Below are 24509 nucleotides of genomic sequence, written 5' to 3' on the forward strand. Positions count from 1 at the left end.
AGATACTTTTATTTAAAGATGCATTTTACCAATATGGGTTCCAGTAATGTCTGCAGCCCAAATCCAAGCACCGATTAATAAGTTGCTTTATATAATGAAAGGGACTCGACAACTTTGATTAACAAAAAAATCTTGAGGTGAAAAGTTATAATGGATTATGTGGGTGAGTCCGAGGTAGTTGCAATGGTTTTTAAAAATGAAAGAGAGGTGAAAAGATCATGATCAAGTATAGAGATACAAAGATGCCACACTGCTGGCTTTGACAATTAGCCAAAAAATGCAAGTGGCTTTTGAAATTTGGCTTAAGTGCAAGTGCATGGAATCTCTTCAGAGGGAACATAGTTCTGCTAATACCTTGATTTCAGCTTATTTCAGCAAACATAGTAAGACCTATTTCAGATTTCTGACTTCCAAATCTGTAAGATAATGCACTTCTTAGTGTTAAAGACATTAACATGTGGTAATTGGTTGTTTTATGCAGCAATAGGAAGTGAATGCATCAGAATTACAAATGGCATGATGACAAGGATTTAGCCAATCTTTATTTGCAGTCTAGTTTGTTTCCCTATGATAAATTCTTAAGAAAATATTTGAAGTGGCCAGAAAGTGTATACTAAAATAGGTATAATTGCTTTTATATTTTACCGTTTTAAATAATAATATTTTGCTATTGTACCATCAGTCTTTATCAAAATGTAGAATTAATATCATGTAAGCTTTCAATTATTCTCTATTTTAATGTACATTTAAATGTTGCTTAACCTTTCAGTATGTCAAATTTTAATTTTATGGGGGAAATAAAAAAATTATTCCTTTTATGATTTCTTACATTGAGAATATACTTTTTTTGTCAGTCATGGGGCTTGAACTCTGGGCCTGAGTGCTTTCCCTCAGCTCTTCAGCTCAAGGCTAGTGCTCTTCCATTTGAGCTACATCACCACTTCTAGTTTTCTGGTGGTTTTATTGGAGATAAGAGTCTCACAAACTTTCCTGCCAGGGATGGCTTTGAACCATGATCCTCAGATCTCAATCTCCTAAGTAGCTAGGATTACAGGTGCCTGGCTGAGGATATATTCTTTCCCTATAATATGTGAAATTTTAATTTTTATTTGCTTCCAGTTTTGTACATTAATTTATATTTGTAATACACATCACTTTGCAAGTGTTTCAGTAAAACTACAAAAAATATAATTTTGTACTTATGAGTACTTTCATCCACTTGAATCACTTTCCCCTCTTTTCTTCCCTCCCATGGGGTATTTATTTTTAGCATGCATAATGCCAATGCCAGACAGTAGTAATCATTGTAATGTTTGCACCCTCACAATTTGTTAAGCCCAATATATCCCAGAACTTTGTTAAAGTTGAATGACACTGATTCTATCTGCTTAGTATGATGTGGATGGCACTTTGTTCTCACATTTTTGTGCGCCCATGTATGGTCTATGAAATTTTCTTGCTTTGTGATGTGGTCCTAAAGACTAGTCTTGCGATTGGCAATGTTCTAACCTAATATTTTGTCCAACAAAAGAGTTTAATGAAAGAGTAACCAGACAAAAGATTGGCTTGAAAAAAAAGTATACATTTGACATAAAAATATTGTAGAAATAGAGCAAATTATTGGAGCTAAAAATATATGTGTATACTTGATATTCACGACAACCCAATTAGTGAAACGTGCACTGTTACTACAGAAACTGTTCTTTAATTAATATGACTAAAAGAGTTACAGATTAAAAGTATCTCAGAATTTAAAGTTCATTATCACCTGTGTCTAGACACCTTATAACCAGGTAACTTATTTCATGCTAAAGTGATCCATGTCCTTTGTAGAAAATTTGACTTCTCAAAAGTCTTAATACTCCACTTGAAATCTTTAGACAATTTCTTTCACCATTAAAAAGCTAGAATAGTTTCCTTCTTCTACTGATCAGCTTTAAAAATACCATTTAAAAAAATATCATGCCCCAATTTATAGATACTTCCTAAAATTTCTGAATTATTGTGTTTTTGAGTGTTGGAAAAGAGAACAGAAATTATCTTTCAGGTCTGAAACTTACTCATATATTTACTTCTACTGAATTCTCTTCCCCAGTTCAACAGTATCACAAGTGGAGAACTCTGACAAGTATATCCAGGCAGACAAACAAGGATTAAGAAACATGATAATGGATATTAAAATTGTGATCCAGCTTCAAGAATGATATCATCTCACCATTATAACCAGCCTTATCATCACTATCAACATCATAATGTCAATTATTGTATATTGCTTATTCTATAAAAGTCATGTTGTCCTTGTTTTAAACCATCTGGATCCATATCAAATTCCTTAGAAGTAGGCATCATTGTTTGTCCCTTTTACTGATGAAGAACTGAGATAGAGATTTTAAATAATTTGTTTAAGCTATCTAGAAAAAGGCTGAGCCTATGTGGAACAAACCCAGATTGTAGATTATCTATTTGAACCCCTGTGGTTTAGGTATTTAGTTTTGTTGTTGATGCTCTAAATTAGAGGGCAGCTTTGTTGCTGTTGTTGTTGCTGTTGTTGTTGTTGTTGTCTTGAGGCTTGAATTCTGGTCCTGGGCACTGTCCCTGAGCTCTTTAGCTCAAGACTAGCTCTTTGTAATTTAAGCCATAGCACCACTTCCAGTTTTCTGGTGGTTGATTAGAGATAAGAGTCTCATGGACTTTTTTGCCTGGGCTGGCTTTGAACCACAATCATCTCAGATCTCAGCTTCCTGAGTAGCTAGGCACCCAACCTGAGTTTAGTATGTTTTTCTTTTAAACACTGATTTGAGGGATCCTTTAAGGTCTACTCCTGGATGGTAAGCTGACTCTGCCCTCCTTGCTGCCAGGTCTCCACCCAGTACCTGCACAACTGGCACAACTGGAAGAGGTCACATCTGCATCCACTGAGATCACATCTGGCTTCGATGTGGCCACATCTTTCCCAGCGCCCCTACCCTAGATAAGGCCTAGCCCAGGGCCGGTCACCCTCTTTTTTCCAGGATCTTTCCCAGCTGTGTAGAGTTCCAACATGTCCTGGTGCCAGCCGTTATGATGAATGAACAGACCTGTGGTGTGGGGTGGGGTGGTTCTTACTTGGCCTCTTCTTTAAAAACTTAACAGATACTAGCCTAGCTGAATTACTTCATTTGATTAATTATTTCAAAGGTCAAACCATATTAAATAAAATGGTTTTCTAATATAAATTCTAACTATAAATTCAACTGTGTTTTCTCTACAGAATTAATCAATAATCTCTTAACAACATTCTAGATCAGTTTAGATTGTCTACACACTGCTATGGTTCCTGTCAGCCTGTAAGCCTTGTTAGGGTGATTTCCTTTCTCATTCTCATCCATCAAACTGCAGCTAACACTTACTCATTTCATTAACTTCCAAGGAATAAAGATGAATTACAAGAAAACTAAAATTTTTGTCCATATATGAAGTTACTAGAGAGTAAAGCCAATTAACTTATTTTAGCTGAGCATATTAGGTGCTTTTTGTTTTGGAATATTAAAGAAATCATGATCTGGAGAACTCCAGATTTTAATACAGGGAACTGAAATCACAGTTAAGACTTTTTGAAATAAAAATGTCGTTAGTCTGAAAATAAATAGCATAAATGGATATTTGTTTTAATTTTTCAAAGCCCAATACCACTGCTATTGAATAAATTATAGGAGGTAAGAGTGACCTTTCCTTAGACCTCAGAAGGGTTACTCAGGATGCTGAGGTCTTACTTGTTTGGATCATCTTTTGATATCCAATTTTCTAACTAGTCCTCACATTTGATTTTGTATGAATCTACTTTGCTGGTAAAATGTTTATCTTCCTTCTTTCTCACATTGTCACATAACAGTTATGAAATTCAATAACAACCCTTTGCTAAAATTTCTCAGATAGAAAGTCTAGATGGCAAACTAGACATTTTTTTCTTATCAGCGAGTATGGAAAGTGTTAGATTTATGAACTATTTCCAATGTTGAGTGAGCTTTAGTAGCTGTTAACCCCATAGAAGAGTGTTTAGATGTAGCAATGTTGCCTAAAAGGAGCAGAGCATGATGTTACTCTTTATGACAAGATTGCATCTGACAATGGACCTGGGTTTGAGAAAATAAATTTGTAGTTTGAGATAAAAAGCTCTTAGAAACCAACTAGATGAAGGCATTCAGAGAAAACTGAAATTTCTGTCCAAAGGTTCAAAAATCTCTGAGAAATTCTGTCTGTCTCTGTCCCTCTGTCCTTCTGTCCCTCTGTCCGTCTGCCCTCTGTGTCTCTGTGTCTCTCTCTTCTCTCCCTCCCTCCCTCCTTTCCTCCCTCCCTCCTTTTCTCTTTCTCTCTCTAACTCTCCTCCCCCCCTCTCTCTCTGGGGAGGTCTTCACCTATCAAGAGCATTGTGACAATCATTTATTAGGTAACATCAAGAAGGACTGTAGAACCTAGTGATTTCAGATCATCTCTCATATGGATGCTGATGACATTTAGAATGGCATGGCATTTCTGAAGTACAGTTTTCATAAGGATGAAAATCAATTGTAAACTGTGTCAAAGAAATACATGTGCTTCTCTTTAGAGTTGAAGGTATATAAGATGAGGCAGAGAGGAAGAGAGGGAGGACAGGGGGGGATTTGTGGTCCCAGCTATCAAGAATAACTGAGAAGTTACTTCCACTGGTACAAGTGCCAAATCTAGAGACATTTTCTTTTAGTTCACCCACCCAATAAGCCAGCTTCTTTTTCTTTCTAAGTATAGAATGGAAGAATACTTGATTTGGTTGAGTCATCAACCTTGGATGAAGCAAGGAAGAATCTCCGTAAGTTTCTAAAATGATCCAAGTCTTGTCTCCACAGTCACTCTTACACATACCTTCTCATACTTACTTCCAAGTAAGTAATATCACCTTCAAGCATAGTCTTCGATCTCCACTGCCTCACATCACCTTACCTATTCACTTTCTTTCTTCTTCATCTTTTCAATTTCTCTTATACATCCTTGCCCAGGGAATCACTCCCACCTCTAAACCTTTCTACAAACTTTGAATTTGTCAAATGGCATTAGCCACACTGAGACATCTATGCTATCTATTTTCATATTGTCCTTCAATATTTTCATAATACGTCCTTTGGCAGAAAGAGGGATTTATTCCATTTGATATGTCTACAAGGTCTGTAAAAGATATTTAAGGAATTTGAGCCATTAAAAGAAAAATAAATTTGGTATTGATTTTTTTCCCCTAAGGAAAATGGTATTCTTTCTATTCCAAACATGCTGTCTTGGCTTCACATTTAGTTGTCATAGATAGAACAAAGGTAAAAGAATCCTATAACATGTGTGATCTCCAATCGGTTCTCAGCTGTCTCTTGGTGCCTCCAGAACTATTGTATCATTCTGTTATGCATTAGTTTGACATAGAAGTCTCAAATATATGATCTGACAGTTGGACAATAGATGTATGAATTCATTTTTATTATGTTTATGATTCCTTTTAAACTTCTGTAACTAAATTTTGCAATTTGAATATAGACTAAATATAGAGAATCTGTAGATTTTAAGACATCTGTGGTAGCTTAAAATAATGAACAGTGAGAACATATTTTGTCCAGGATAGGCTGTGCTATAACTAACAAGAAAATGTCATTTTTCTCACATTAAAATATAACCATGCAATCCTCTTCCTAAAACTCTTCAAACTAACTAGCAATAACCCAGAAATGCTCAGAGAACTTAGCTGGCATTCCAAATGATGAATATCCATTATAAATTTAAAGATTGATTCGTGGCCATTTGAATCAAAAGCATTGACAGTTATTAAATTTTGGTTTAATGTATGCCCTTACATTTGATCTACTATAAATCAATAAACTACACTGGGACTTAAATGATTTAATTTAATGGATAAATCAAATTTTAGAATAAATTTATACAGTAATTTTGCAGCATGAAATATATAGCTTTTAACTTGATGCTAATTATTTATTTCCCTTTTTAGTGACATTAGTTATACTCCAGCAATTCATATTTATGGACTCTTTTTTGATAATTTCTTTGTAAATCCTCACATCTTCTGGTCACTATAGAAGGGGTTTGAAAAAAATATTTAGGTTTTCTAAGTCTAACAACATGATCCTCATTATATTTCTGTTTACATTGAATATAATTATAGTCATCTTATTCCTTTTTATTAAAATTATTACTCAATTGTTTGAAATCTCAGCATATTTTAAATGATCATAAATATTGTTGGTCCCAAATATTCTGCTATGCCTTTGTTGTTGGTAGTGGTGGTGGTGGTGGTTGTGGGGCCTGAACTCTGGGCCTGGGGGCTGTCCCTGAGCTCTTCAGCTCAAGGTTAACGCTCTACCACTTGAGCCACCTTCCCAGCCTCCTGCCATGCTTTTTATCTGGGGATATGTTCCCTTTGGCCCTAAAATAAAGAATTGTTTGTTGAGGATTTGTTAGAAATTAAAATTTTCACTTTTTACATTTTCATAGAGCATTGCTAACTTTAATTAATAAAATAATAAATATACTTTATTAAACTATCTTGTTCAAGTTAATTGATCTTTAACTGATATACAAGAAATTTAGCAATATTATATATTTTTTATTTTATACTTGGAGAATATTTTTTCTCTACCTAGGAACCTATGCAGGCTGACTAAGTCTTGTCTGAGAGTTATAATTATATCAAGACAATAGCATCCTATCTGCATATATCTGAAGTGTGATCAACTTATTTTATTTGGTAAGATATGAGTGAAAAGCAAAGCTATTAGGAAAATTTAGATAAAGACTAAGGTTTAAACCTACAATTATCTCATTGCTGAAAAAGTGTGTATGCAGGAAAATGACCAAATAAGGAACATGAAATGCATAATACCATGAAATAAATGTAATAATGAATTGAGGAGTTGAATGATTAACAAAACTAATGGTTCTTGAAACAAATAGTAGTTGAGTTTTCCCTCTCCAAAATAATCTACAATACACAGTTATTTTCCAATTATGAGCATGGACAACTAAACAGATAATAGGAAATAAACTTATTTAATTTGATAACAAGTAGTAAGGGACTGAACTGAAACAACAAACATGCACTAACAATCAATTGGAGCTGTCTTTCTTTTTTCTTTGGAGCAGTTTTTCTTAAATATTGTCTTAGCCAGGAGCTGGTGGCTCATGCCTGTAATCCTAGCTACTCAGGAGGCTAAGATGTGAGGATCGTGGTTCAAAGCCAGCCCTGGCAGGAAAGTTCGTGACACTCTTATCTCCAATAAAACCACTCCAATAAAACCAGAAGTGGAGCAATGGCTCAAGTGGTAGAGCATTAGACTTGAGCTGAAGAGCTGAGGGACAGCGTTCAGCCCAGAGTTGAAACCCCATGACCAAAAAAAAAAAGTCTTAATTTTATGTCTTAGAGCAGAAAAGCATAACTGAAACTTCTAAAACTGTTGCATATCTTCTTACGATTCATACCGTTACCAGAGACTTTAAAAATCCTTCCTGACCCTCACACTGTTTTCTACATAGCACAGGAAGTCAGATTCTATGCCTATAGCCAGAGTTAGGATTTTTTTTTTTAAGGTCAGAACAAGCTTGGGCATTGGGTGATCCTAGAATTCATAGTACAGTCTAGATTTTTAGGGCTCCTGTTCTCTAGTCTTTCTATTCTAGATTCAGCGCAGGTTACTTTGGCCTCTGACCCTATGTGAAGTGCCTGTATTGATAGAGAGAGTTTGTTCTGATGTACATTATCACTACACTTAACTGTAGACACTTATTTACACAGAAAAGTACACAACCACAGGCTCTTTGAGATGCTATACTAGAATGACTTACATGGTGAAAACATCCAGTGTATCTCCAGCAGTTCTTGCCATCTCAAAGTAGGTTTGCAGAATGTTGACAGTTCCAGAAAGTGCTTCATGACCGCAGCCACAGAACAGAGCAACCCCAGCATAGAGCAAGATGGTGGCGATCAGTGATGCGTAGGGAATCCCTCCCAAGCATTTAATACAGCACTCAAAACACCCTGTAGGAAATGAAGAGAAAACAAAACAAGTGAACTTTTCATATTTGGGGTTGATTTAAGTAACAAGGTTTTTTTTTCTTCCCCATTCAGCATTACAGGAAATCATGTTTGTATTGACAGCGGACACTAGTTCAAACATATAAATCAAATTTTAGAACATCCTAGAGTGTGTAATGATCAGGTTCCTTATATTATAACCCTTCCTCCAAGAGGAGATGCTATCCATGGCTGAGAATTTCCACTTTCACTCTCAAATCCACACAGGTATTCCTTTGTTACCAAGATTTCCTATGATAATCTTACCACATAAAAGTGTATGCTACTCTATACATTTTCTATGCTTGTTTTTTTATTTCAATGGAATCTCTATGGCTGTGTGTTTCAACAATTTGAAACCTATTAATGCCTTCTAAACTCAACTTATTGTGTTTAATATGTTTATTATTGTAAAAATATTGTATAGAGGGGTTACAGTTACATGAGCAAGGCAATGTGTACATTTCCTATCAAGCATTGTTGCCCTCTCCTTTGTTTTTCCCCTGCCATCCCTTCCCTACCACCTCCACAACCCGCGCCTAAATTGCAAAGTTTGTTTTTCAACACAGTGTCTTGTACATCTCACTGTTACAATGGGTCCACCTGTATCCCTATTTAAGCATGTTGTTTTTTCCCTTCCCTTCCCCAAATTAGAGAAGTGTATATACAAGATGCAGGCACCAACATCAAATACAGAGAGAATAGGGGTTATACCGTGGAGGAACATACAAAAGATCAAAAAAAATCACATGGTACCTTATAAATACATTAGAAAAAATAACAAGAAGGAAAAAAACCCACTTTTGTCCCTATCTTGGGGTTCATTTCGCTTAACATCATCTTATCTGGTCATATGTTCATAGCTTTTGACCTTTTCTGCTTGTCCCAGACATATACTAGTTATGACTGCTTTTGACCAGCAGATTGTAAATATGGAAGAGAATGGAACAGACAATATCTGAATTACTGCCTATGGAAAGGGGAATCATTTTAGCTTAAACGTTCTTTATATAGTGACTCATAATGTAATTTTGATTTGCTTCTATAGTTCATGGGAATTACACAAGGGAATTACTTTCATAATGGTTCCTGTGAGACTAAATGAGCTCATATATAAAAATAGTTTTTAGTATAATGACTGCAATAAATGTTACCTACCATTACTAGACACCACCTTAACTATTATTAAGAATAATTATTCTACTGGTATAGGGTTGTCAAAAATTTTTGATCAAAGAAGCCACTTTTTCTTTTTGAAGTTTCATCACATATATCTCTATTGAAAGATAGCTTTTGGTATTTAGTCTGAGACAGTAGAATGCTATGGGTGACAATATTCATGTTTTGTAGTAAGGAATATTAATGAACTATTAGTTTCCAAGAGATTGCCTCCATCTTCTATCTTCTCGACTCATGTTCCTACACTAGAGATTCCTTCCAACTTTTCTTCCTTTTCAAGTTTCTGGTTCAAATTTCACCTGGTCAACAGAATGTCCTGTCTCCCACCCCAACAAAGCTAAATAATTTTCCTGTAATTTTTTTTCAGAAATAACAATTGAGGTTTAATAGTGGATTGCGATTATGGAATTTAGGCCACTCATAATTAGATATATGGATGCTTTATTTAGAAGATATTTAAGAATAGAACATGACTACTTCAAAATGCTTGGGTTCGATGTTCCAGACTTGATTCTGGTGTGCAATATTTGTAAATACATAAGGAGATACCTTGAGGATGGACTGATATCTAAACACAAAATCATTTATGTATTATGTATACATATATTTCAGTATATCAACTGAAGACAAATTTATAAAATATTTTAGCATGTCATCATTCTGTGATCTATCACATGAGATCAGGTATGGGATTTACTACTGGCAGTGTCAAGACTCAGAAAGGTTTCAGATTTGAGAGTATATTGCATTTCAAAATTCAGCCATATATATGTGGATATATATACTTATGATTTATATATGGTATATGGAGAACATATATAGAGAACATATATACATATATATGGCAAGAGATAATTGCAAAGTTCCTGTGTGAAGTGACTATATCCACAGATTGAGCTAGATTGCTATTTTAATATTTCTCATTGAACTGGTTTCTAGAGAATTATAGCCCAGAGGATGTTATAAAGGGAAGCTGAACACCTCCCTGCTTTTATAGCTCTTGCTCATACAACAAAAATCATTTCCTGAACATGTCTTCAGGACACACACACACACACACACACACACACACACACACACACACGTGGGAAAGTAGAAAAGGTTATAACAGCTTGAAACTTCATATAGTTGGAAAAAAATTTTCACAAGCAGATGGTTGAGACCAGTGTGTGTAGTATTTGAATGTCATTGAACACAGTTTTAAATAGAGATTAACAGGGTGGCAGAGAAACCTTTGAACTATTCTCTTTAAAGATCTAAAATTCCCCTCTTGCTAATTGTTTAACAAGATACGAGTTAAAGATAAATTTGAAAGAAACCAAAGAAAAACTCCTTTGACTCAAAAAGAATTTCAAATCCCACTTCTCTGTGATTTGGTTCCTGTGCTAATCTCAAAACACTTAATAAACCTTGAAAGTACCTTAAAAAAAAAAACACGATACAGTTGTGGAAGATTTCTTTTGCAGCCATCGTGTTTGAGATGTCTAAAACAGATAAACATATTCAGCAAAATTCTTTCAAGTAGAATGAGCTCAAATAAGAAAAAAATGTCTAAACACCAAATTATATTTGTTGGGTCTTATTTATTTATTTATTACATTTATTATTGTGAAAATACCATACAGAGGGGTTACAATTACATGGGCAAGATAATGAGTACATTTTCTTTATTTTTTTAAAATTTTTATTTTTTGTGAACATACTGTACAGAGGGGTTACAATTACATGGGCAAGATAATGAGTACACTTCCTATCAAGTATTGTTGCCTCCTCCTTTGGCTTTAAGCTTAAAAAAATACAGTTGAATAAAGATAAAAAAAATAGTAAGAATAGATCCAGAGAAGATAAAATGATAAGAGATTATTACCCCACTACCACTGCAGACTTGTGGTTCTAATTCAGAGTCAGTTTGTGCTTAATTCACACTTTTATTGTGTTTTAGATAAGCAATATTATGTTCTATGCTAAGCTCTATATCCTCAAGAAATAATAAAACCCATAGTATTGGAAGATTAAATATATATTTAATGGAGTAGCAATTTTTAAATTTAGAACATAATATAAATTCTCATTAAGGAAATTCCAATAAATGAATTTTGACATAAATTCCAATAAGGGAAAATGGACAAGTCTGAGGTAAATGCATTTCCAAATGAGTTAAAATCTCCAAATTAAATAAAACTATTTCAATACTTCCTATTGAATGTTACTATTTAAATTCCTTATGTTGTTTTTATTGACAAACACAATTTTCTCTAAGCCACTATGCCAGTGAGGTAAGGCTAGAACAAATTCAGTTTAAAACCTGATCCTTTCTGCAAAACTTTAATACAAAGAAAACAAAAACAATCTTGATCTCATCAGGCACTTGTTAATGGACTATATTCCAAATAACCCTCTTATTCCTAGGAGTCTGACTTGAGTTCCTACTGGATTTAGAAGAAAACTCTCTGAACTTCCATATGGAGACGCATCATATCATTTCAGTATTCTCTCCAGCTGCCAGAATCCCACATAGTGGCTGGCAGGGGAGCTTCTTTCCACCCACGGTGAAAAGCAGCCTTGGCAGAGCAGGAGAGTTGCTATAGCAACCATGTCCCTGGACCAGGAAGCACTCTCAACAGCCACTCTTTAAGGGTAAGGATTCTCTGTCCTCCATCATCACGTTTTTACTGAACAGAAAGTGCAATTAAAAAAAAAAACCCTATTAAATGAATATTACTGAAGACAGCACAAGTAGAGTGCTGGCACTGGAGAAAAATACCTTTCTTCAGATAATCTCTATAAAAACAGTGAAGATCATTTTGCACAGAAACCATTTTCAATGCTAGGAGTTATGAGAATAGGGCCATTAATTTGCAAATAAAGCTTTGCTTCGGGATCAAATAATGAGGCAGGATTGGAATATTATAGACATATGTATACTCAGAAGCAATTCTTATAGTCAGTGTCAGATCTATTGTCTCAAGTGAAATAAAACAATGCCTTTAGTGTTAAGAGGAAAACAAATATTTAAAGTTTGGTATTATTCAACATGCTCTGAAATATTAACATTTGCCCAATATTTAGTGAGAATATACATTTTGGTACTATTTTGTACTATTTTGTGCTATTATTAAAAACATTCAGGGAAAATTGAAAAAGCCTGGGCGCCCTGTCCCTCAACTTCTTTTTTACTCAAGGTTAGCCCTCTACCATTTAGTAATTGCACCTTTTCTTGCTTTTTCTGAGTAGTTTCTTAGGGATAAGGATCTCACAGACTTTCTTGCCCAGGCTGGCTTCGAGCCGTGATCCTCAGATCTGAGCCTCCTGAATAGCTAGGTTTCCAGGCAAGAATCTGGTTTCTAATTATTTTTAATAAGATATAATTAATTTATTATTAATTAATATATTTAACTCCTTTCATATCAAAAAGTTTAAAATTCTTTTCTATTCAGTTGTTATGAGTTAATGGATCATTTTTCATTAATTTTTATAATTATACTATCTGTGAAAATTTTGTCCTTTATTGCTTTCATCTTTTATACCTTTCTAGTGTGTGTGTGTGTGTGTGTGTGTGTGTGTGCGTGCGTGCATGCGCGAGCCTGTGTGCGTGCACGCCAGTACAGAGGTTTGAACTCAGGGCCTGGTGCTCTGGCTCAGTTTGATTGCATACAGCTGATACTCTACTTCAGCCATGCACCCAACCAGCATCTCACAAGTTACTTGGAGAGAGAATCATACTGACTGGCTGTTTTCAAATTGTAATCCTCTTGGTCTCAGCCACTAGAGTAACTAAGATTATCCTGTGGCCCATCAGTGCGTGGCTCTTGCCCCCCCTCCCCCCCCTCTGCTTCTTTTTTTTTTAATTGTGAAAATACTGTACAGAGGGGTTACAATTACATGGGCAAGATAATGAGTACATTTCTTATCAAGCATTGTAGCCTCCTCCTTTGTTTCCTTCCCAGCCTCCTCCCGCCCCACCATCCTCCCCGCCCCCCCTCCCAGCACCAAAGTTGTGAAGTTCGTTTTCGACATAACAACTTGTACCTCTCATTGTTGAAATGGGTCCACCTGTATCTATTTAAACGATTTGTTTTTCCCCTTCCCCTCCACAAATTATACCGACATCAAATACAGTGAAAGCAGGGGTTATACTGTGGGGAAGGACATACAAAGCAACAAAGAAATCATCTTATAAATGTGTTAGAAACAATCGCATGAAAAAAAACACATTTGAATACATATCTTAGGGTTCATTTCCCTAACATCACCTTATCTGACCTTTTCTGCTTGACTCAGACATATACTAGATATTGCAAATAAGGGAAACCATGGGACCTATGTTTCTTTGGGCCTGGCTTACTTCACTTAATGTTTATTGCAGCATTACTTACTATAGCTAAGATATGGAACCAACCCAAGAAAATGTGGTATATATACACAATGGAATTCTATGCCTCCATCAGAAAGAATGACATTGCCCCATTTGTTAGGAAATGGAAAGGCTTGAAAAAAATATATAAAGCGTGGCTCTTTTTATCTATTGGATGTCTATTAGACAAAATCAGTGATAAATTATAAGGAAAGATATCTTTCAGAATTCATGTTATTAAAAGAAACACTTATCCACTTATTGTGGCTTGCCATTAATTTGATGTTAGTGTATTTTGGGAGGTAGAATGTAGAGTTCATAAATTGGAAGGCAGCCCAGGCGAGATAGAGAAACCATGTTCTCCCTAAGCCCTGCCCCTCACCCCAAATAAAAACTTTCATTTTTAAATCTATACTAAGCTTTTATATCATGTGATGGAAAATATCTATAAACGTTTCTTTTTGTTATTTCAGTAACTTTTGCCAGGTTAAATATTATGCTTTTAATACATTGCTCAATTGCATGTTAACAATTTGTTCAACATTTTAGCATTGATCAGTTTGGTCAGCATATAATTATTAAGTCACAGCTGTCAGACACTTCGATAATTGCTAGAGCTGTGTAAGTTAATAAAATCATGAAATCTTAGCTTTCCTTGTAGAGGTGAGAGAAAATAATAAACAAGGTGCTAAAGTAATTATTGGTGAGTCATGAGAAGTGCCAAAAAATAAACAGAGGAGAGGAAGTATTAGAATAATTCAATTTAGTTTTGTATAGCAATTTTTATTGTGATTAAGTGATTACATAAATTTTACAAATTTCACAGTATTGTGGGATAGTGATACTTCCATTGTCTTTATCATGGTCTATAAAGTTGATGAATTCTATAAGCTTTGACAATACAGTTATTTCTTCCACATAGGATGATACGTACATTTCTTTCCTTTTGCTTAGTGTTAGCTGTTCCCTCTTTCTGCTCATTCCCTCCCTCCTATCGCTGCCATTGAGTTGCTTAGTTTGTTTTGATCAATTTAGTTTTAGTATAGAGTCCAGAAAAATAATAACTGAGGCAACATTTATGAAAAAGAAATAAAGACAAAAATATGAGTTTTAAAGGTTTTAAAAGACAAAGAATGAAAATCTACAACAAATACAAAAAAGATAAAAATGCAAATTGTAGACAAAAGAAAGTAATTTAAACGATAAGACTAAAAAGACCAGCATCCACAACCATGTATAATGAGGTTAATTTATAAAATAGTTGAAATGGAAATCAATCTATTATTAAAAAGTTAACAACAACAACAAAAAAGAAGAAAAGAAAAAAAAATTTCCTAGCATCAAGTAACCAAAGTCTCCAGATCAATCGTGTTCACTGCATTTCTCTTGGGGGCGATGAATCCCCTCCCTGGAATTGAGAGCAATAGGTCTAATACTGGCTTAAAGTTGCTTCCACAGCTATCCCAACTGAGAAACTGAACTCTAGCTATCAACTGTGATCATGGAAAATAAGTGTTTTAGACAAAGCTATCTTTACAAAGGGAAATCAGAAGATAACAGCTTAAATGAATTTTTTGCAAATAACTATATCTGAAAATTTGTAACAATTTCAGTTTAGCTTTGGGTTCTTGATGAAGCTGTAGAAATGTTAATGAAATAGAAGCAAGCTGATTTTTGCTTATCTTTTTTTACTAGGATACACTGTCCCTTAGGTAGGAATAAAAGAACAAAGACTTAGCCAGGCTGTTTGAGTCACATGCTCACTCCATTTTCCTCTACCCAACCATGTGGATACACAATTTGTCTTAATATTCAGGGAGATTTTTGAGCATTTACTACTTCTATACCCTGTATTCTAACTGGTTTTCATAAATGCTTTGAAAATATCTGGTCTTGAATTCAGTTAGAGCCTGCACCTTGTCCCTAAGCTTTTTTTGCTTGAGGCTAGTGTTTTGCCAGAAGAACCACAGCTCCACTTCTGCCTTTTTGGTGGCTAGGTGGAGATAATTGTCTAATGGACTATTGTACCTGAGCTGGTTTTCTAACCATAATACTCAGATTAGAATTACAAGTGTGAGCCACCAGCACCTGGTTTGAAATAACAACCTTTTATGTGGAATACTTTATTCAGTGCTAAAATATTATTTGACAAACCAGTTTCTAATGTTCAAAGGAATGCTTCTAAAAAGAGAAAAGATCTACCGAGTTTAGAGGTAATCTTAATTTTGTGGTTACATTTCTAAATCCCCAGAAGTGATTTCAAAAACAGAAATGCCATGATCCCCTCTCTTGAGAACCTCATCTGTTCTCATCAAGTTCTTCTGTTTAATTTGAATAGCATAGCGGAACCACATAATACTGAATTAATTTTTTTATTTTTAACCTGCAATACTTTAAAACTAGAAAATCCATAAAGAAACACATGCGATACAAAGATTAAGTGGGCACTACTCTCAGAAATAGAAACAAGTAAATACATAAAATATGAAGCGTGTAACTTGTGGTCTCCACAAATTTTATGAGCAACTCTAAGTATGTGCATTATTTTCACCTGATTATTAAGAATAAATAGTGAAAAGTATGTGAAAGCTAATTATAAATTTTTTAGAAAAAAAAATTTCTTTTGTTTGGAACTGTGTTTTTTTTAAAGATATAGATAGGTTTTTTTATGTAGAAGTATATCACTAATTATAGAACATTTGGTACTGGTCAACATGACTTAGCAAGAATGTTTTGATTAATTAAACTTGTTTCCCCAGGCAAAAAAATGTTAATTGCTTCAATAATGATTAGAACCATACTTGCCTCACTGTGATTAATAAGCCCCTAGAGTGAAGAAAACATGCTTCTGATATACAAAAGCAAACCTTGGGAGGGAAAAAAAAATAAAGTGCAAGTGCACAAACTCCCAAACTCACAGAAGGTTTCTGTCGACCACATTTGACCATTTCATATCACACATGGACACTAAAACCCTCATCTCTCCCTGCAATGAATGCTCCTTTGATGTAAATTCTCTAGACATCTGTATAGTCTCTTCCCTCAGGCTTTTGCCCTAAGTATTACTCAATTGTTCCTGTTCATTCATAAATCTGAATGATTATTTGGTGAGTTACCCATTATATCCTAGCAGGAGATCCTAAAAGTATATTATCTCAAAATGAAAATGTAATCGAATGGTTAACTTTTTTTTTTCTTTGCAGGCCCTGGGGCTTGAACTCTCAGCCGGGGCACTGTCCCTGGACTCCTTTCACTCAAGGCTAGAACCCTACCACTTGAGCCACAGTGCCACTTCTACTTTTCTAGTGGTTTATTGGAGGTAAGAATCTTATGGGTTTTCCTGTCCAGGCTGGTTTCAAACCACGATCCTCAGACCTCAGACTCCTGAGTAGCTGGGATTACAGGACTGAGCCACCTTCCCTTGGCTATGGTTAACATTTTTGTAGCTTTACTGGACACACTGGGAAGTTTTCTTTTGGAATCATCTGGGCCATTACAGATGAAAGGTAAATAGGCCTGCAGTCAGCTAAACGCCTTAGATTAAGTTGGCTGTCGAGACAGTATGGACATTAAATGTATGACGCCATCAGCTACTAAGTGTGGAACATGTGAGGACATCCTTGTGATCTTTCCCTACCATGGCCTTTCTGGGGACTGGTTTGAGAATGCAGGCAAAATGGTGAGACACACTGGAAGAGGAGCTCCATGAATGAGAAAGCAAACGCTGCTCTCTTCCTAAAGGTTAACCTACGTGGAGTTGTTAGAGAAAACACGGGGCCAGATGTGGTATCGCATACGTATAATCCTCGCCTTCGGGAGTCAAAGGCAGCAGAAGCATTTATTTGGACTATGTATGAGTTCAAGTCCAGCGTGAGATACACACCAATACACCATCTCAAATGAACAAACAAATAAGCAAACACAACAAATGGGACTGAAAAATTTGCAGCCACTCTTACAAGCAAGAGCACAAATTAAAAATGCAGCAATTTAAATTGCTGAAAAAATTTAGAAGACAGAGTGCCTGCTTTGACCCCGAGGTCTTTGACACCCTGAAACATTACAGGATGGAATAGGAGAAACCCTAGGTCTCCTTGGCACAGGATGAAATTTTCTTTAAAAAGACCCAGAAACACAACAAATCAAAGAAAGGTTGGACAAATGGGATTGCATGAAATTGCAGAGCTTCTGCATGGCAAAGGACATAGCTCGCAAGATCAATAGAAAGTCCACCGATTGGGAGAAGATCTTCACTAGCCATATAACGGACAAGGGTCTCATATCTAAAATATACCTGGAACTCAAAAAATTAAATCCCCAACAACAAATCCTCAAAGAAACAACCGCCCAATAAATAAGTGGGCTAAAGACTTGCAGAGAAACTTCTCTGAAGAGGAAAGAAGGATGGCCAATAGACACATGAAGAAATGCTCAGCCTCCCTAGCCATAAAAGAAATACAAATCAAAACAACATTGAGATGCCACCTCACCCCAGTTAGAATGGCTATAATCAAGAACTCTAATAACAACAGATGCTGGAGGGGATGTGGACAGAAGGGAACCTTACTGCATTGTTGGTGGGAGTCTAAACTTGTTGAACTACTTAGGAAAGTAGTATGGAGGTTCCTCAGAAGATTCCACATAGAGCTCCCCTAGGACCCAGCAGTCCCACTTTGGGGCATTTACCCAAATGATCACAAACAAGACCATACTAAAACTACCAACACAACTATGTTTATTGTAGCATTATTTACCATAGCTAAGATATGGAACTGACCCAGTTGCCCCTCAGTAGATGAATGGATCAAGAAAATGTTATATATATATACGCAATGGAATTCTATGCCTCCATCAGAAAGAATAACATTGCCCCATTTGTTAGGAAATGGAAAGAATTAGAAAAAAATGTATTAAGTGAAGTAAGCCAGGCCCAAAGAAACATAGGTCCCATGGTTTCCCTTATTTGCAATAACTAGTATATGTCTGAGACAAACAGAAATGGTCAGATAAGTAGATGTTAAGTGAAATGAACCCCAAGTTAAGGACCCAAATGTTTTTTTCTTTCTTGCTATTGTTTCTAACATATTTATAAGATATTTCTTTGTTGCTTTTTATGTCCCTCCCCCATGGTATAACCCCTGTTTTCACTGTATTTAATGTTGGTATAATTTGTGGAGGGGAAGGGAAAAAAAATTGTTTAGGGATATAGGTGGACCCATTGCAACAATGAGATGTACAAGTCATTATGTCAGAAATGAACTTTACAACTTTGGTGCGGGAGTGAGGGTTGAAGTGGGGAGATGGGAAGGGATGGGAAGGGGAAACAAAGGAGGAGGCAACAATGCTTGATAAGAAATGCACTCATTACCTTGCCCATGTAATTGTAACCCCTCCATATGTTATTTTCATAATAAAAAAATTAGAAGACAACTAAATTAACTCTAGAAAGAATCAATTACTTATAGAAAAATCTGTTTAACTTCATTTATAGAAAATTATGACATTTGCAGATAAAATCACTGTAGTTAAATATAAGAGTCTTTTAAGAGAATCTGGCAATTTTGAACTTACAGAATTCATTCTAAATTTAAAGGAAAAATATAGTATTTTTCATTCCATAATTACTACAATGTACTAAAATTAAATAGTACAGCAAAATTTAAAACCATACTTTCAAATAGTTCTTATATTGAAATACTACATCAATATATATGGAATAGAGAAATAGAATAATTGTAACCTGATAATCACATTATGTTGTTTTATCACCAACTTTAGCAGAATATTCAACATGGTAATAGAACAATTAATTGCAAATAAAAACAAATTGCCTGAATTTGTTGAAAAGATAATTCTTCAGAGAGGCAAAATGGCCGAGTTTCAAGGTACAAATGTCATAGTGCAAGCGGGCAGTGCAGACTCAAAAGCTTAAATGTATTTTTAAATCAACAGAACAGTAGTTTTATTCTCCATTTCTATCCCCAAAGCTCTTTCCCTCTCTGGCTCATTAAAGAAGCTATTATCATCTGCTCTGTTGCCTAAAGGCCAGAGAAATATTGGTCTAAATCCATAACGCATTATCTTTTTAATGTCATGGAGAAACTGTTGATTCCATTTGAGCATAAACCTGTCATTTTGTTGCTTCTACTATAATACAAATGAGCACCATGATCATAAAACATACACACACTGTTTTGTAACAGCAATTTTCAACCCTGACCAATTTGTCCTGTACCTCAAATGTCCTTGGCTTCTCTGGATCAAATCCTTGGTGACCCTTAGCTGATGAGGTCTAAGATAGAAAAAGGGGGTTAGCGATAGAAGAGAAGAAAAAAGCAGCCTGTGATTATGTGTGTACAGAGGGCTTCTTTTAGTTCTTTTGTGTTCTGCTCACCACCCAATAACCATAAGAGATCTCACCCTATGGATGAAAACCTGCTCTTCACATAAATCTTTTTATTTCAGGTGACTAATCCTCAGAATTTCATGAATACACACAAAGCTCATTTTCTTTTCCTGCCTGTCACCTCAGGCGACAGTGAAATCAAAATCAGAAATACTGCAAAGTAGAAGGAGAATGCTCACAGCAGACATAACAAGCAGAAATTGTAAAGGCGACGTTAGATCTTATAATCTTTAATATACACTCTAGACTAGGGCACTGAGTGTCTGAACTGTGGCTCACATGAGAGGGGTAATCAGCACCAAGACAGATACCGTGTCTTACGGATCTTTATATATCCAGCATTGCAAATGGAGTTTGGTTTATGAACACAGAAAGCTGCATCTAATTATTTTTGTGATGTTTTTAATTTGGTTGTTTTTATTTATGTTGCTCTCATGGCTATGGATATCTTAAGTAAAGAGAGAAAGTATCAACTTTTCTTATCAGATTGTCTACTCAAGGTGTTTGGCATATCAACTCAAATTTGAATTGAATGCATGGATGGAGCTTAGTTTATGTATGGAGGCAACATTACCATGTATTATCAATTTTAGATATGTAAACAATTGAGAGGATTTCTTTAAATTTTATTGTACTGAGCAATGAATCCAAGACTCTGAAATTCTCTACCACTTCAGACATGCCTCTCATCCTCTTAGTTTGTTTATCCTTTGCCCATGCTTGGCTAGGAACTACAATCCTTTTGTCTCCACCTCCTGAGTCGTTGGATGTGAGCACGTGTGTCACCAAACTTTGTGAAAAAAATATTTTTATCCAAGATAATTGACAGTGTTCATTTCAAGACTGAATTTGAAAGCGACAGAAAGGAATTACAGTAGAAGATACTTTAATGACAGAGAATAAATGCATTCCAATAGTGTAAGAATGTTTTGGTAATCTTTATTCCCAAATGTGGACACATTACAGATAACAATTTATGTTATATACTTCCTATGTATAAAAGGAAATATTAATATCCTTGTGGTACTCAGGATTGAACATAGCAGCCTTGAGCATGCTTGGCAAGTAGTCTACCAATTAAACTATATCTGAACTTGGTTTAATTTTAGACAGTGTCTCCCTACCATTTTGCCCATGTTGACTTTAAATTCCAGATTCAACTCCTTCTGCCTTCCAAGTAGCAGGGATTACATACATGCACCACCACACCATTATGTTCATTTGTTTGCCTTATTTGTTTCGTTTTTGAGACATAGTCTTACACTGGATATGAACTCATGTTCCTCCTCCCTCAACTCCTAAATACTTGGATTATAGAAATGTGCCACTCTACCTAGCTGTTCTCCACAACTAAAATTAGCAATATTTAAAAAAATCTTCAACATTTGTAGGTATTTTTCTTTCTTTTTTTTTTTTGGTCGGTTGTGGGTCTTGAACTCTGGGCTTGGGCGCTATCCCTCAGCTCTTCAGCTCAAGGCGAGTGCTCTACCGCTTGAGCCACAGCGCCACTTCCGGTTCTCTAGTGGTTTTATTGGAGACAAGAGTCTCACAGACTTTCCTGCCTGAGCTGGCTTTGAACTGTGATCCTCAGATCTCAGCCTCCTGAGTAGCTGAGATTACAGGCGTGAGCCACTGGCGCCCAGCTGTAGGTATTATTCTTGAAGTGATTTTAGAAGCTCTGAAATAACGAGATTATAAATGAGCCATTCCTTGCTCATGCTTACATACATAAATCTGATACATGCATGTGAACAATCATTTCCTTTTGCCTAGGAGGCTGCATGGGATAAAACATATCACAATAACAGAGAGAGAAAATGAGGAGAAAGATTCCACAGAAGAGACCTTGACCATCCCATGACTTTGAAAAACTGTTGCTGAGGAATGAGGGCAGTGTTTCATCTCAAACAACAAATCAAGCAAACCATTGCGAGAATCTTCTCCCTCTTTCGTTAGCATGATCAAGACAATTTCAATCATGTATGCGATAAACTACTTAGATGTAGCTGACTAATCAGAAAGTTTATTTACTGAAAAATTGAATACATGCTAATGGGAGCCAAAAGAAAGTGATTTCGGTAGGGGTAAAGGGACTTGACTGTCCCATTTTGCCATAGAATCAAAGAATTGAACTAATGTTAAGTAAATTAGGAGAAAATATGGAATGTTTATCCCATAGGCTGGTTGCTTTTGAAACTGAAAAGTAGTAAGATGGAGGGTTGGCTTACTCACCTCTAAAGGCACAGTAAGTTACGCAAACGGTTGAATTTCTTATTGGGTAAACAGAGTATCAACCTGAATCAACAGCTCAACTGTGATACATATAAAATTCTAATCCTAAAAAATATCAAGGTAGAAAGACACTTTGCATTATATGTACTATTGTAATAACTGTGTTCGTGACAATAAAATGGAAGTAGATTGAAAGCTAACAGGTCAGGAACAGTCCTGTGAGTAGACTGTGTTTTTTCAGAAACTTTAGTAACTCCTTAATTCCCCTGGTGAAAATCTGTTAATGGTCTTTTAAGACCTTATTGCCACTTTGAGCTTCCTGTTCATGTGATCCTCCATCACTACGTCTTACTGTCCTCCTTGCTGACTAACTAAGCCTAGCACAGAGGACATTCATTCCACTGGCTATATGCTCTGTTGCTGACCATCTTCCATGAGACCCCTGTTTAGCTAACTCTTATTTTCCGACTATCCTACAGAATGCATTCTCTGTTACCTACAATGCCTTACTGCTTTTTTTTGTTGTTTTTTGTTTTTTTAGAAATAATAGTTCCAGATCACATTGGACTTTCTTAAAGGCACTTAAATAGACTTTGACATATCTGCATGATGTAATATTTATGTGTTACCTCCACTGAAATATAAACTCCATGAGTTTATGAGGGAAGTGTCGGAATAACCTCTCAGGAACCAAGCGGAATTGTGTTGTTCCTGCTGTTAGCAATAGCTAACCATCTCCTTCTCAAATGAATCCCAACCAGCTTCATTATTCCATTTTCACACATATATACATAAAATATTTTCAGCATTTTTGCCATCCCTCACCCTTTTTGTTCTGTATCCTATTAGTATCCACCAACCACAGACTCTTTTTACATCCTATCATTCATTGTATTTAGTGTGGGCTGTTTCTTCAAAGGAGTTTCTTTATGATACTCCACACATACACACTGCATATACTGAGAGCTTAAATTTTTTTTTGCTTTTAATTAGAATGTGAACACTTGCGTATTCCTGCTATCTATCATCTGTATTCCCAAACTCCAGCCATGCTGACCTCATTACATCTAGACATGTCAGAAATTTATGTGTGTGAGGGGGAGTCTAGCCTAAGGGATTTTGATTCATAAATGCCTTCAGAAAATCTAAAGATATTATGGAAAAGGCATACATAAAATTAACATCATGAAAATGAATATCAATAACATGGCATCTTGCGCTGCATGCTCTTCAGATAGTGTTTTGTTTAGGGTTACATATATAATGAAATTATTATCTAAATTCATAAAAGAATGAAACATGATGATTTATAAATAGAAAAAAATGGCCATCCCAAATATTCAGTGTCATTGTGCAATTCATTTGACTGTTCTTTAAAAGTTTAGTTTGGAGAAGGATTTTTAAATTTTTTGTTTGTGTTTTTAGTTTATCCTCTCAGTGCTTAAATTTATGCATAGTTTTTAGAAGAAAAGCTGGCACATGACAAGAGTTTAAGAAATCCATTATTTCACTATTTTAGTCTGAAAACATATTGTTGGGCTTTTATTGTGTTGTCATTTTATCTATTATGGATGGATGATACATTAATATATTTTTATTTTTTACCACACTGGCTTTCATTCAGACTTAGTCATTTTAGCCCTTAATTCAAAAACAATAAATTAGAAAAGCATTACAATAAGTATAATAAGAATCAAAGGTAATTTGTGTACTGCCTGTCAAACAGCATAGTCTAATGTTCTGAATCAATATACAAAGTAAATAGATACATTATCTAATACTATAATTGTTTAACTAAAATGAATACTTTGCAATTCATTAGACAAGATGTAAGCCTCTAAATTAAAAATCAGTTTGTCACTGTGAAATATATAATGGAGAATAATGGAAAGGGTGGCATTGAACAAGATGCATTGTACTAATAAACTGATGTTGAGTTGAAACACTTTTGAACAACTATTTAAAGATAATAAAAAATAATTGACTAAGCTGGGTAAAATGGCTCACATTTGTCATCATAGCGACTCAAGAGGCTATGACGGAAGAACTGTGGTTCAAGGCCAGCCCAGGCAAAATTCATGAGAAACAATCTCAATCAATAAAATCCTGAGTGCAGTGGTACATGTCTGCCATCCTGGCTTCACAGGAAGCCTAAATAGGAGACTCACAGCCCTGGTTGGCCTAGGCATAAAGTAAGACCTTATTCAAGGCATTAAACAAGTGAAAAAGGCTGAAATGTGACTCAGGTGGTAGAGTCT

General features: G+C 35.4%; 1 protein-coding gene across 1 annotated transcript in view; it reads right to left on the bottom strand.

Moving 5' to 3' along the window:
• The window catches only part of Gpm6a (glycoprotein M6A), a 235353-nt gene that overhangs the window by 25558 nt on the left and 185286 nt on the right, over positions 1 to 24509 (bottom strand). Inside the window, exon 2 of the mRNA XM_013026335.1 lies at positions 7852 to 8044. Within this exon, the coding sequence (XP_012881789.1) occupies positions 7852 to 8044 (193 nt within the window). The remainder of the gene's footprint in view (positions 1 to 7851; positions 8045 to 24509) is intronic.

The sequence above is a fragment of the Dipodomys ordii genome, unplaced genomic scaffold (assembly GCF_000151885.1).
Source record: "Dipodomys ordii isolate 6190 unplaced genomic scaffold, Dord_2.0 Scaffold4, whole genome shotgun sequence".
Taxonomy (NCBI): domain Eukaryota; kingdom Metazoa; phylum Chordata; class Mammalia; order Rodentia; family Heteromyidae; genus Dipodomys; species Dipodomys ordii.